The 16,012-nt window shown below is 43.5% G+C and overlaps 1 protein-coding gene across 1 annotated transcript in view; it reads left to right on the forward strand.

Moving 5' to 3' along the window:
• Positions 1 to 1,107: 1,107 nt before the first annotated feature.
• The window catches only part of LOC311102693 (nesprin-1-like), a gene marked incomplete at its 5' end in the record, with an annotated part of 148,786 nt that continues 133,881 nt past the window's right edge, over positions 1,108 to 16,012 (forward strand). Inside the window, 5 exon segments of the mRNA XM_084144065.1 lie at positions 1,108 to 1,186; positions 3,072 to 3,133; positions 12,521 to 12,616; positions 12,979 to 13,062; positions 15,170 to 15,190. Of these exon segments, the coding sequence (XP_084000191.1) occupies positions 1,108 to 1,186; positions 3,072 to 3,133; positions 12,521 to 12,616; positions 12,979 to 13,062; positions 15,170 to 15,190 (342 nt within the window).

Genomic DNA, 16,012 nt, shown 5'->3' on the forward strand with positions numbered 1-16,012 from the left:
TTGTTGATACTATTCTGTTGAACCATGCTGGGGTATTGTAGCATGTTGTTGATAGTATTCTGTTGAACCATGCTGGGGTATTGTAGCATGTTCTGGTCTTTGTTGGAGGGAAATAATCAAATTCAATCTTAGAAGACTTTAGACAAACACACCCACACAAACACACACACACATACTCACAAGCACGCACAAGCACACACATACAGTACACACACACACACACACACACACACACCCTCCCACTACACACACACACACACACACACACACCCTCCTGCACGCACTCACACACCCTCCTGCATGCACACACACACACACACACACACACACACACACACACACACACACACACACACACACACACACACACACACACACACACACACACACACACACACACACACACACACACACACACACACACACACACACACACACTACACATCCTCCCACTACACACACATACACACACCCTCCCTCCCTGCTTAAATAGGGGGTAATGCAGCCAAGGCAGCCTGTGACATCACTGCCTCCCTCATGCTGATTGGTTGAGCAGTGCTCCAGGCTGATCCCTCCGTCTGGGACGATGCTGCTGCTAGAGGGAGGCGGAGCTACTGGGAGGCAGGGAGGCGGGGCTACTAGGAGGCAGGGAGGCTAGCAGTGTAGCAGGGGCTGGGCTGTGCACACATCACACATGACATCACACATTGCATCACACAACACACACATGGCTCCTGTCCTCTGGATCATGGGAGAATAACAGGAAGAGGAGGGAAGGATGGGATGATGGGAAATATTGTAAATATCTGTCTCTATTAGAGGGGTTTCCACTGCCTGCACTGGTGTGTGTGTGTGGTCGGTGTGTGTGTGTCAAGGGAGTAGGAAGGGATTGAGGCTGCATTCCTGCAGCTGGCAGGCAGCTAACCTCCAGCAGCTCAGCTCTATGTTGACACTGGGAAACAAGCGACCAACCAGGCTGAGGCAGCCCAGACAGACAGACAGACAGACAGACTGTCAGACAGACAGACAGACAGACAGACAGAGGCTCACAACAAGCTCACAATGTGAAGGACATAGGGAGGGAGGTGATGAGCCTGTGAGTGGAGAATGGCTCACTATAAGGATGTAGCTGTCAAAAAGACCTCTTCTCTTAACTTGGTGACGGGATTCTTTCAGTATCTCCGTGGTAAGTAGGCCGGCAGCAGCGTTTTATATAGATCATCGTCTCTCACTGCATCCCCATCCTCTCATCCTTAGTGGAGGATTTAGTTAGTGCCGATAGAAAAATAACAAGGAATGTGGCTTGGATTGTGGCTTATATGTAGGTGAACTAGACGCATGAGCCAGATGCATGATAGTGTGTTAGCCTGGCCCTGTTCTCCTGCAGCAAGTGAACAGTGAGTATATTTCAAGTGCGAATGTTTAAAAATGGCCACTGTGTGTGTCCAGTATTGTTCAACCTACCGGCGTACATGTCACTCTATCTATGTCACATGTCACTGTATCTATCTATGTCACCGACAGAAGTAGGATCCACACAATCAGATGTTTTGTTTTGTGCGAAAACAGAAAGGCATTATGCATCAGACACAGAGTCTGTCTGCATATATTATCCCCCCTCCATAAAGGGGTTAGTGGGGGTGACCTGAAAGGCCACGCATGTCCTAATTGGTGGATTGTGCACTGAGCAGTGAGTCTGCAAGAATAGAAATCTCCTCTGGTCGTACTCAGATCTACTTATGACCTCATTGTGAAGGAAGGAAGGAAGGAAGGAAGGAAGGAAGGAAGGAAGGAAGGAAGGAAGGAAGGAAGGAAGGAAGGAAGGAAGGAAGGAAGGAAGGAAGGAAGGAAGGAAGGAAGGAAGGAAGGAAGCTCCTGTCGATTTCTATTGCTTATAAGAGAAATGACAGTATTATTGTGAAGTTTGAGTGCATCTCTGGTCATTAGGTTTCTCCACACGTCCCGTTCTTGATCTGTTAGGTCTTGAACTACACTGAGTGTCCAAAACATTAAGAACACCTTCCTAATATTGAGTTGCACCCCCTTTTGCCCTCAGAACAGCCTCAATTCGAAGGGGCATGGACTCTACAAGGTGTTGAAACTGTTCCACAGGGATGCTGGCCCATGTTGACTCCAATGCTTCCCACAGTTGTGTCAAGTTGGCTGGATGTCCTTTGGGTGGTGGACCATTCTTGATACACACGGGAAACGGTTGAACGTGAAAAACCCAGCAGTGTTGCAATTCTTGAACCTGTCTCCTCCACTTCATCTACACCGATTGAAGTGGATTTAACCGGTGACATCAATAAGGGATCATAGCTTTCACCTGGATTCACCTGGTTAGTCTATGTCATGGAAAGAGCAGGTGTTCCTAAAGTTTTGTCCAGTCAGAGTATAGTTGTGTTGCAGAATGCTCCACTGCATCTTTTCCTCCCTTCCTCTCTTCTTCCCTTCCTCTCTTCCTCCATTCATCTCTTTCTCTCTTCCTCTGTCCCATAACCCTGCCTACCTTTGATAAAGTGAGGTCTGGGGCTGGGGAGTGAGGTCTCGGGCTGGGGAGATCAGAGGTCTGGGGCTGGGGAGATCAGAGGTCTGGGGCTGGGGAGGTCAGACGCCTGGGGCTGGGGAGATCAGAGGTCTGGGGCTGGGGAGGTCAGACGTCTGGGGCTGGGGAGATCAGAGGTTTGGGGCTGGGGAGATCAGAGGTCTGCTATTGTAAAAAGGATGGACACTACTCACTACTCAATGAAATATTCACACGGTTTGTGAATGCACTTACTTTAACAGGCTACATGAAGCATTGGGAATAGAGAATATACTGTAGTATGAAATAGTGGAGGCAGCAATGGGTGTAAGCAGACTAAGCAGTGTCTTGACAATGTTCTGTGACATCATGACAATGTTCTGTGACATCATGACAATATTCTGTGACATCATGACAATGTTCTGTGATGTCATGACAATGTTCTGTGACGTCATGACAATGTTCTGTGACGTCATGACAATGTTCTGTGACGTCATGACAATGTTCTGTGACATCATGATAATGTTCTGTACCACTTTTCTTACAGATGAGCAAGAAGCAGTACAGAAGAGGACTTTTACAAAATGGATCAATTCCCACTTGACAAAGGTAAGAGGGTATGACTTTTATTTTTCTCCTTGTGCTTCTCTCACAACACTTGATAAGACATGTGTAGTCTATGGTGGGCTATTATGACACCCACAGCTTCCATTTCCATATAGGAGCTGAGCTTATGCGATAATGTTATTACAACGGTATAGTCACTGAGATACAACAATTTTATCACTATGATAATATTGCTATCCTGAATATTATCCTGTTCTACAGTGCTATGAAAAAGTATTTGCCCTCTTTCTAATTTTCTCTACTTTTGCATATTTGTGATACTGAATGTTGTCAGATCTTCAACCAAAACCTAATATTAGATAAAGGGAACATAAGTGAACAAATAACACAACAATTACATATTTATTTCGTAAACAGAGTTATGCAACACCCAATTCCCCTGTGTGAAAAAGTAATTGCCCCCTTACACTCTATAACTGGTTGTGCCACCTTTAGCTGCAATGACTCCAACCAAATGCTTCCTGTAGTTGTTGATCAGTCTCTCACGTTGCTGTGGAGGAATTTTGGCCCACTCTTCCATGCAGAGCTGCTTTAACTCAGTGAAGTGTGGGTTTTCAAGCATGAACTGCTCGTTTCAAGTCCTGCCACAACATCTCAGTTGGGATTAGGTCTGGACTTTGACTAGGCCATTCCAAAACTTCCAATTTGTTGCTTTTTAGCAATTTTCATGTAGACTTGATTGTGTGTTTTGGATCATTGTCTTGCTGCATGACCCAGCTGCGCTTCAGCTTCAGCTCACAGATGGATGGTCTGACATTCTCCTGTAGAATTCTCTGATACAGAGCAGAATTCATGGTTCCTTCTATTAAGGCAAGTCGTCCAGGTCCTGAGGCAGCAAAGCATCCCCAAACCATCACACCACCACCACCATGCTTGACCTTTGGTATGATGTTCTTATTGTGGAATGCAGAGTTTGGTTTTTGCCAGTTATACTTTTGAATCATCTGTCCATAGAACGTTCTTCCAAGAGTCTTGATGATCATCCAGGTGCTTTTTGGCAAACTTGAGTCAACTTTTTGGACGAGATGGGTCCCATTATGCCTGGCGAAAACCAAACACTGCATTCCACAGTAAGAACATCATACCAAAGGTCAAGCATGGTGGTGGTGGTGTGATGGTTTGGGGATGCTTTGCTGCCTCAGGACCTGGACGACTTGCCTTAATAGAAGGAACCATGAATTCTGCTCTGTATCAGAGAATTCTACAGGAGAATGTCAGGCCATCCGTCTTCGAGCTGAAGCTGAAGCGCAGCTGGGTCATGCAGCAAGACAATGATCCAAAACACACAATCAAGTCTACATGACAATTGCTAAAAAGCAACAAATTGGAAGTTTTGAAATGGCCTAGTCAAAGTCCAGACCTAATCCCAATTGAGATGTTGTGGCAGGACTTGAACGAGCAGTTCATGCTTGAAAACCCACACGTCACTGAGTTAAAGCAGTTCTGCATGGAAGAGTGGGCCAAAATTCCTCCACAGCGACGTGAGAGACTGATCAACAACTACAGGAAGCATTTGGTTGGAGTCATTGCAGCTAAAGGTGGCACAACCAGTTATTGAGTGTAAGGGGGCAATACATTTTTCACACAGGGGAATTGGGTGTTGCATAACTTTGTTTATGAAATAAATTAAATAAATATGTAATTGTTGTGTTATTTATTAACTTATGTTCCCTTTATCTAATATTAGGTTTTGGTTGAAGATCTGATAACATTCAGTATCACAAATATGCAAAAGTAGAGAAAATTAGAAAGGGGGCAAATACTTTTTCATAGCACTGTATGTAATCAGGCTGTAATGTCTGTGACCGGGCCAGTCTTATAGCCTCTCTCTGGACAGTGGTATTTCATGACCCTTCATGCGTGAACTGAGATTGGACCGTGAGATGAGAGTTGTCATCCAATCATAATGATTCTGAGAGGCACCTCATAGTGCAATAGAACCACATTAGATAAATAAAGATAGACTGTAAATAAGGTCTCCATTACATTGAAGCTGTTAGAATCAATGTCAGAGGTTTTATGTACCTTATTTACATATGGAAACTACAGTTTGATTGAGGTCATGATAGGCTCGTAACATTTTTAATTATCTGGATGCTTGGATTGTGTGACACTAGTTACTGAGTTGTTTGTAGAATTCAGTATCAGTCCTGTAGAGTTATTTTAATAGTGACAACTGTGCTGAAAATGAGTATCTTGTGTTGTCACAACAACATTGGAAACAGTGGGTTGTCACAACACCATGTTGGGTTGTCAAAACAACATTGGAACCAGAGGAGAGTCAGACAGAGAGAGACACTAGTAAATATGACTCAGGGCAGAGATCCCTGAGTTGCTCAGTTTCTGAGTAGGCCACGGTGGGCCTGCAGTATGTCTTACTGAGTCAATGTGATCCGAACAGTCAAGATGAGGAGAAAGGAATAGTAAGGTCTCTGCCAAGAGGTAGAACTATCTCTGTCACTCTGTTGTAGTGGAGCTCACCAGGCCATTTTAGAGAAGATGGTATTTGGTATTTTATTGCGATAGCAGCAGCTACCCTTCCTGGGGTCCACACAAAACATGAAACATGACAGAACATTAATAGACAACAGCTCAAGGACAGAACTACATAAATGGACAGAATTACATAAATATTACCTGTAGATTGGAGCTGTGTGTGTGTGTGTGTGTGTCTGTGTGTGTGTGTGTGTGTGTCTGTGTGTCTGTGTGTCTGTGTGTGTGTGTTTCTCTGTGTGTGTGTCTGTGTGTGTGTATGTGTGTGTGTGTCTGTGTGTGTGTGTCTGTGTGTGTGTGTGTGTCTGTGTGTCTGTGTGTCTGTGTGTCTGTGTGTCTGTGTGTGTGTCTGTGTGTGTGTGTGTGTGTGTGTGTGTGTGTATGTGTCTGTGTGTGTGTGTGTGTGTGTGTCTGTGTGTGTCTGTGTGTGTCTGTGTGTGTGTGTGTGTGTGTGTGTGTGTGTGTGTGTGTGTGTGTGTGTGTGTGTGTGTGTGTGTGTGTGTGTGTGTGTCTGTGTGTGTGTGTGTCTGTGTGTGTGTGTGTGTCCATGGTGTGCAGCAACACGGTGCAGATGGAGAACATGAGCTGTTCCCGAGCCTCATCCTCCCGCTGCTGCTGCTGGCAGATTCTGCTGTTACACTCCTGCTGTTACACTCCTGCTGTTACACTCCTGCTGTTACACTCCTGCTGTTACGCTCCTGCTGTTACACTCCTGCTGTTACACTCCTGCTGTTACACTCCTGCTGTTACACTCCTGCTGTTACACTCCTGCTGTTACGCTCCTGCTTTTACACTCCTGCTGTTACACTCCTGCTGTTACACTCCTGCTGTTACGCTCCTGCTGTTACACTCCTGCTGTTACACTCCTGCTGTTACACTCCTGCTGTTACACTCCTGCTGTTACACTCCTGCTGTTACACTCCTGCTGTTACACTCCTGCTGTTACACTCCTGCTGTTACGCTCCTGCTGTTACACTCCTGCTGTTACACTCCTGCTGTTACACTCCTGCTGTTACACTCCTGCTGTTACACTCCTGCTGTTACGCTCCTGCTGTTACACTCCTGCTGTTACACTCCTGCTGTTACACTCCTGCTGTTACGCTCCTGCTGTTACGCTCCTGCTGTTACACTCCTGCTGTTACGCTCCTGCTGTTACACTCCTGCTGTTACGCTCCTGCTGTTACACTCCTGCTGTTACACTCCTGCTGTTACACTCCTGCTGTTACACTCCTGCTGTTACGCTCCTGCTGTTACACTCCTGCTGTTACGCTCCTGCTGTTACACTCCTGCTGTTACGCTCCTGCTGTTACACTCCTGCTGTTACACTCCTGCTGTTACACTCCTGCTGTTACACTGCTGCTGTTACACTCCTGCTGTTACACTCCTGCTGTTACCCTCCTGCTGTTACACTCCTGCTGTTACACTCCTGCTGTTACACTCCTGCTGTTACACTCCTGCTGTTACACTCCTGCTGTTACACTCCTGCTGTTACCCTCCTGCTGTTACACTCCTGCTGTTACACTCCTGCTGTTACACTCCTGCTGTTACACTCCTGCTGTACTGTGGTCCTCTGTAGCTCAGCTGGTAGAGCATGGCGCTTGTAATGCCAGGGTAGTGGGTTCGATCCCCGGGACCACCCATACGTAAAAAATGTATGCGCACATGACTGTAAGTCGCTTTGGATAAAAGCGTCTGCTAAATGGCTTATTATTATTATTATTATTACGCTCCTGATAGGCTACACCAGAACCTTTTCCATTTGGAGTGCCAATTTATCTTACCATTTCTACCGATCTGCATGCCAGTTATGATTTTTAATATATGCACATTTTCGTGGAAGAGTTTCATTTCATTTATAATAAAGTCTTTGTATCTCAAAATCATTTTCATGTGGTTAATCAAAATTCTAAAAGTAACTTCTATTGCCAACGATGTAAAAATAGCCTCCATAAATAAAGCCAACAAATAAAAACATTGCAGCCTGCAGGTAGAACATACTGCACCCTAATGAAAATAAATATCCTGTTGGCAAGGAACTGGAAACATTGTATCAACTATTAACTTGGGTCTGATCTGAAGCTCTTGCTAGCAAACATTGTATAAAATATTCTGGGCCCTCAGAGTTTCCAGCTCCAGTGAGCTCTGGACAGACATAGCTGTAGTGTTTAGGCAAGGGATCATAAGTAATCAGGTAGGCCTATTTTATGACATTTCCACCAGGATCAGAGCATGACATTTCTTCCCCCCCCTTCACACTGAGTGGTTATCGAAAGAGAGCTGGAAAGATTTTTCAAATAGGCTACGTTGAGGAACTATTGTCATTCTCAATGGATGTAAAAACAGACTTTGTTTACTTGCTGTTTGAGGTGAAGAAAAAAATACTTTGAGAAGCTCCACAGTGGTGGTGAGTTAAGGCAATCAGAAATACTATCAGATCCCCAAATGGGCACATTTATAGGCCGACATTTGAGCACAAGCCAGGTAGCCTATAGACCTACTTCTATGTATAATCAGGTGCGTGTCCTTACTCAACATTGACAGGAGTGCTCCAAACAAAACACAATGAATAAATTGACAACTACTAAATGGAATGAAATAAACCAAAACTTGTTCCTCACAAGTGTAACCTAGGTCGTGTGCTCTGCAAGCAACGTGTCCACTCCGATAATGAGAACAGTAAAATACTAATAATAATATATTGAATGCATTAACAGAAATTACGGTAACCAAACTTAGAGAATTAAGGGTAAATGTACCACTGGTGATACTGGTGTGCCTCCCCCACGGCAATGGATTAGTCCACTGAGACAGGCATCAATCAGACAGGTGTCTCATGTGCCATAAAACAATATATACAGTACCAGTGAAAAGTTTGGACACACCTATTCATTCAGGGGTTTTTCTTTATTTTTACTATTTTCTACCTTGTAGAATAATAGTGAAGACATCAAAACTATGAAATAACACATATGGGATCATGTAGTAACCAAAGAAGTGTTAAAAAAAATCTAAATATATTTTATATTTGAGATTCTTCAAAGTAGCCACCCTTTGCCTTGATGACAGCTTTGCACACTCTTGGCATTCTCTCAACCATCATGAGGAATGCTTTACACAGCCTGGAGGTGTGTTGGGTCATTGTCCTGTTGAAAAACAAATGATAGTCCCAATAAGCTCAAACCAGATGGGATGGCGTATTGCTGCAGAATGCTGTGGTAGCCATAATGGTTAAGTGTGCCTTGAATTCTAAATAAATCACAGACAGTGTCAACAGCAAAGCACCCCCACACCATCACACCTCTTCCTCCATGCTTCACGGTGGGAACCACACATGCGGAGATCATCCGTTCACCTACACTGCGTCTCACAAAGACACAGCGTTTGGAATCAAAAATCAGACCAAAGGACAGATTTCCACCGGTCTAATGTCCATTGCTTGTGTTTCTTGGCCCAAGCAAGTCTCTTCTTATTATTGGTGTTCTTTAGTATTGTTTTTTTTGCAGCAATTCGACCATGAAGGCCTGATTCACACAGTTTCCTCTGAACAGTTGATGTTGAGATGTGTCTGTTACTTGAACTCTGTGAAGCATTTATTTGGGCTGCAATTTCTGAGGCTGGTAACACGAATGAACTTATCCTCTGCAGCAGAGGTAACTCTGGGTCTTCCTTTCCTGTGCCGGTCCTCATGAGAGCCAGTTTTATCATAGCGCTTGATGGTTTTTGCGACTGAACTTGAAGAAACGTTCAAAGTTTTTGACATTTTCCAGATTGACTGACCTTCATCTCTTAAAGTAATGATGGACTGTCGTTTCTCTTTGCTTATTTGAGCTGTTCTTGCCATAATATGGACTTGGTCTTTTACCAAATAGGGCTATCTTCTGTATACCAACCCTACCTTGCCACAACACAACTGATTGGCTCAAACACATTAAGAAGGAAAGAAATTCCACAAATTAACTTTTAAGAAGGCACACCTGTTAGTTGAAATGCATTCCAGGTGACTACCTCATGAAGCTGGTTGAGAGAATGTCAAGAGTGTGCAAAGCTGTCATCAAGGCAAAGGGTGGCTACTTTGAAGAAACTCAAATATAAAATATATTTTGATTGTTTAACACTTTTTTGGTTACTACATGATTTCATATGTGTTATTTCATAGTGTTGATGTCTTCACTACTATTCTACAATGTAGAAAATAGTAAAAATTAAGAAAAACCCATGAATGAGTAGGTGTGTCCAAACTTTTGACAGGTACTGTATATATTTTAGACTGCTCAACAGCCTATTGACCAAACAATCGACCAGTCGACTAAATGGGGTCAGCCCTAATCATCATCGTCATGACTGTGTTCATAAATCGTTACAGATTATGGGCTTAATAGAAAGTGTTGAGGCCGTACCATGTTTTCTTGCTGTATTTTAAGCAGCCAGGTTTTGCTGGCTCAGAAGCTTTAGGTGACACAGCACATTGGCCTGCTGCTTGGTCAGAGATTGGTATTTTGTTCTGTCAGATCTGCCCACGAGGCAGCAGTTCAAAGCGTGGATTCAAAACTTTGGAAGTAATGTGGCTGGCCATTAAGTCACCACGGAGGCCTATTCCTCATTATTCATGCTATACACACACTTCTCCCCTCTCTCTCTCTCTCTCTCTCTCCCTCTCTCTCTTTCTCTCTCTCTTTCTCTCTCTCTCTCTCTCTCCCTCTCTCTCTCCCTCTCTCTCTTTCTCTCTCTCTTTCTCTCTCTCTCTCTCGCTCTCTCTTTCTCTCTCTCTATCTCTTTCTCTCTCTCTCTCTCTCTCTCTCTCTCTCTCTCTCTCTCTCTCTCTCTCTCCCCCTCTATCTATCTATCTATCTATCTATCTATCTATCTATCTATCTATCTATCTATCTATCTATCTATCTATCTATCTATCTATCTATCTATCTATCTATCTATCTATCTATCTATCTATCTATCTATCTATCTATCTATCTATCTATCTATCTATCTATCTATCTGTCTGTCTATCTGTCTGTCTGTCTGTCTGTCTGTCTGTCTGTCTGTCTGTCTGTCTGTCTGAATAAGCCAAGTCATGAGAGGCCTCTCTCTCCAGTTCAGTCATCTACACCAGCCCCCCCCCCCCACCCCCCCACCCCCCCCACTATCCTACTGCTACTGTATGAGGGATTCAAATCTAAATTCTTATCAGATCATCTGTCAATCAGTTTATCTAATCTCATCTAAACCTTTCTCGTCCGATAAGCAAAGCCATTCTGAATGGATTAAAATAGATCCCGTGGTGGGTGCCTGAAAGATCCCATTTTCAAAATTGATTCTGAATGGAACAAAATGTAATATGTTTCCCATGACATTAGCGAGGATGGATTTATGATGGAAAGTGCTGCCTCTTTCAGTTTGAACTTTCACTCTGCAGTCACGCGTTTCCCATTGTGTCCATTTCCTCTCACATTACCAATAACTTTTCCACTGATTTACTGTTTTATGACTGTGTGCATGTTTGTGCGTGCGTGATAAGTTGGAGTGTGTGTGTGCGTGTGCACGTGTGTGTGCACGTGTGTGTGTGTGTGTGTGTGTGCACGTGTGTGTGCGTGTGGACGTGTGTGTGCACGTGTGTGTGTGCGTGTGGACGTGTGTGTGTGTGTGCGTGTGGACGTGTGTGTGCACGTGTGTGTGTGTGCGTGTGCACGTGTGTGTGTGCACGTGTGTGTGCATGTGCACGTGTGTGTGCGTGTGCACGTGTGTGTGCACGTGTGTGTGTGTGCGTGTGGACGTGTGTGTGTGTGTGCGTGTGGACGTGTGTGTGCACGTGTGTGTGTGTGTGCGTGTGGACGTGTGTGTGTGTGTGTGTGTGCGTGTGGACGTGTGTGTGTGTGTGTGTGCGTGTGGACGTGTGTGTTTTGACAGTGAGGAGGGGGCTTGACATGTGACTTTGTTTGTCACTTAAACCCAGGATGGGCTTGATGGTTTACCTCATATAAGTAGAATGACATTCTAGAAATGTCTGGTTCATGTTACCAGTCAAATAGTTGAATGTAATCTATATATTTTAGTGGATCTTGTTGTGGTTAGGATACTGGTGGTCACGGAGCAATATCGTCATCTACAATTGTTTCATTGGATTCTGTCTCTGAAGCAAAGAAAAAAGCACAAAGAAACAGTGGAGACCTTCATTTCCACACGTGCATGCGTGCGTGCCTGCCTGTTGTGCCCCACACAGTCACAGCCAACTGCATACTGTCGTCCTGTCATGCTATGTGTCGCGTTGTGAAACAAACAGCTCAGCCTGCCAATACAATTCCTACAAAGGGCCGAGCTTAATTAATTAAGACTTTGTTTTCCAGTCCGATTTTTTCAAACTCTGTGTTTCATAAAGTTGATTGTCATCAGTCAGTCAGAATTCACTCAGCTCCGATAATTCATTTATAGTTGGATACAGTATGTTACATGAAACGACTATGCCCAGCTAGGGTTAAATGGACCCATGCTCTGCTTTAGCTCTGAATCCCACCGCCTCAGGAACGGGCACCAACGCACCTCAGAGGCTCTGAGTCACAGGCACCATCTTTAGAGCTGCAGGGGAGCTCTTTCTGTTCTCTCTATAGCTCTGTCTGTAGCTATCCAACAAGCTGTTCGGTCTGGACCCCAGCCTGTAGCTAGCTAGCTATCTGTTCTCTTTTCTCCTCAACACAAGGACTGGGGGAGAATTAATGTCTTGTGTTTATAGGATTTACATATTGAGAGATAATTAGCCTTTATTAAACTACAGTAGGTCTATGATTTGTAACAGTATACCAATTGTCATGTTCAAACAATGTTCAATGTCTAAGTATTTTATTTGTTTCTCTGTTGAATTAAAACGTTGGCTCTTCTCTTTCCTAGTGTAAACCACCTCTAGAGGTCACCGACCTTTTCGAGGACATCAAAGATGGGGTGAAACTGTTAGCTCTATTGGAGGTGCTGTCTGGACAGAGACTGGTAAGCACTGCTCTTAATATAAACAGCCTGGCCACTGGATTCTTCTATTCATGCTACAGAATGCAGTTACATTTAATTACCACACTATAGTGTAAAGGGAGGATTATAAAAATTTATGAATAAAGGAATTAAGAATTCACAGCCAGTAATCACGCTGTAGTTGTGTGTTGTACAGACCTATTCGTCACTCAGTGCTACCTTCTTACATTGCTGGTTGTTGTATACAGTATGTTTTTGTCTTGAACTTTCTTGCTGTTTTTAATGTGAGTGCTCTGGTTAGTAAAGATTTACATTGTACTTACAGTATTACATCTGGGAAAGACACTTGACCTTCACTTGAACCCTCCCTCCTCTCTCCCCAGCCGTGTGAGCAGGGCCGCCAGCTGAAGAGGATCCACTGGGTGTCCAACATCGGCGCCGCCCTCAGGTTCCTCGAAGGCAGGAAGGTAAGCACGTCCTTAGAGTGACAACTAAGTCGTTTTCTGAAGTATTTTGTCATAGCTTGAGTTTAACGTATAAACCAACGGGCTCCTTAGCAATGTCACTAATAACTTTAGGCCAAGGCTTGTGAAAAGAAGTTTCTCTATTTAATGCTAGCAGTTTGAAAATGAACTATTGTTTGACAGTGTTTAGGAACAAAAATACAGTGCCGTGAAAAAAGTATTTGCACCCTTTCTGATTTTCTCTATTCTTGCATATTTCTGATACTGAATGTTATCAGATCTACAGCCAAAACCTAATATTAGATGAAGGGATGAAGTTTTGATTTATTAGGATCCCCATTAGCCGATGCCAATGGCGGCAGCTAGTCTTACTGGGGTCTGACATATAGTGAAAAAGACATTACAGACAAAATACTTTACAATTTACATACATTTAAAAACATGAACGAGTACAAATTGTATTTGTCACATGCGCCGAGTACAACAGGTGTAGACCTTACAGTGAAAAGCTTACTTACAAGCCCTTAACCGACAATGCAGTTTTAAGAAAGAATACCCCCAAAAAATAGTCTGGGTAGCCATTTGATTAGATGTTCAGGAGTCTTATGGCTTGGGGGTAGAAGCTGTTTAGAAGCCTCTTGGATCTAGACTTGGCACTCCGTTACCGCTTGCCGTGCGGTAGCAGAGAGAACAGTCTATGACTAGGGTGGCTGGAGTCTTTGACCATTTTTAGGGCCTTCCTCTGACATCGCCTGGTATAGAGGTCCTGAATGGCAGGAAGCTTGGCCCCAGTGATGTACTGGGCCGTACGCACTACCCTCTGTAGTGCCTTGCGGTCGGAGGCCGAGCAGTTGCCATACCAGGCAGTGATGCAACCAGTCAGGATGCTCTCGATTGTGCAGCTGTAGAACCTTTTAAGGATCTGAGGAGCCATGCCAAATCTTTTCAGTCTCCTTAGGGGGAATAGGCTTTGACATGCCCTCTTCACGACTGTCTTGGTGTGCTTGGACCATGTTAGTTTGTTGGTGACGTGGACACCAAGGAACTTGAAGCTCTCAGTTACACATACATGTCAGTACATACACACAACAAGTAGGTCACATTTGACAAATAACAACAAAAAAATACTTACTTTATTTATGTAATTAACAAGTTACGCAACACCCAATTCCCCTGTGTGAAAAATAACTGGTTGTGACACCTTTAGCTGCAATGACTGCAACCAAATGCTTCCTGTAGTTGTTGATCAGTCTCTCACATCACTGTGGGGGAATTGTGGCCCACTCTTGCATGCAGAACTGCTTTAACTCAGCAACATTTGTGGGTTTTCAAGCATGAAATGCTCATTTCAAGTCCTGCCACAACATCTCAATTGGGATTAGGTGTGGACTTTGACCAAAACTTCAAATGTGTTGCTTTTTAGCCATTTTCATTTCGACTTGATTGTGTGTTTTGGATCGTTGTCTTTCTGCATGACCTATCTGCGCTTCAGCTTCAGCTCACAGACTGATGGCCTAACATTCTCCTGTAGAATTCTCTGATACAGAGCAGAATTCATAGTTCCTTCTATTAAGGCAAGTCGTCCAGGTCCTAAGGCCGGAAAGCATCCCCAAACCATCACACTACCACCACCAGGCTTGACCGTTGGTATAAGGTTCTTACTGTGGAGTGCAGTGTTTGGTTTTCGCCAGGCATAATGGGACCCATCTCGTCCAAAAAGTTATACTTTTGACTCATCTGTCCATAGAACATTCTTCCAAGTCTTGATGATCATCCAGTTGCTTCCAGGTGCTTTTTGACAAACTTAAGTCACCTTTTTTGGACGAGATGGGTCCCATTATGTCTGGCGAAAACCAAACTCAGGTTCCCTTGATCTAATATTAGGTTTTGGTTGAAGATCTGATAACATTCAGTATCAAAAATATGAAAAAACAGAGAAAATCAGAAAGGGGCATATACTTTTTCACGGGACTGTAGATAAACGAAGGCTCTGTATGAAGAGATGTATCTATGCAAGGCCCTATGGATGGTACATCCTCTCTGTCTTTATTTCTCTGAGGCATATCTCTTATTGTAACCTTCTCTCACCATGCCTGACCTCTGACCTCAGTCTGTGTACCGAGGATCCCCGGTCAGTGGCTGCCTGTAAAACACACTGTGTTCATATACTGTATGCATTCCTCTTGTTTGATGCACGGTGTGTATTCCTAGCTATTCTTTGGTTGAGCCATTCTTGTCCTCCTAGTGCATCTTGACTATTGTAGTGCCATCAACCAGGTGCTTTCAGACTTTCATGCATTTTGTATGTATTTTGACTCAAACTTTGGACTCAAATCTTTCCTGACTTCTCCTTCTTCCATACTTTGTGAAATAGTAGTTAAATAATCAACAAAATCCACAAAAAGAGGATAGAAAATATGCTGACAACTTCTGTAAAATATTTTTTATGTAAACTAGTTCAATGCCGAGCCAAAGTTTGTTATAATGATATTCACTACATTGGCTTTATTGTTACTGTCCTGCTAAATTGAGTACGGTACGTCTTGAATTTTTTTTTTTCCTCAGTTGAGCTTAGCTGTTTCTGTGTCACATGCTTCCGCTCTATAACTGCCTAATGTCATGATGTTATTTGCGTTGTTAATTGGATTCGTTCTGACATTCTTGATTTCTTGTTTCTAGTTTTTTATTATCTATTATTTGTGTACTTGTTTGACATTTTACTGCACTTTTAGGAGCTAGTAACACAAGCATTTCGCTGCACCCGCTATAACATCTGCTAAACTGTGTACGGGACCAATCAACTTTGATTTGATTTGATTTATAAGAGAGATGATTTTGTGAAAGAAAAACATCAAATCTTCATTATTATGGCAGTGGCACCACTCAGTCATCATATGCCTTTATTTGTTAAAGATTCATTCAGAATGTACACATGTATAAATATCTGCATTTC

The sequence above is a fragment of the Coregonus lavaretus genome, assembly GCF_964263955.1.
Source record: "Coregonus lavaretus genome assembly, chromosome: 27".
Lineage (NCBI taxonomy): Eukaryota > Metazoa > Chordata > Actinopteri > Salmoniformes > Salmonidae > Coregonus > Coregonus lavaretus.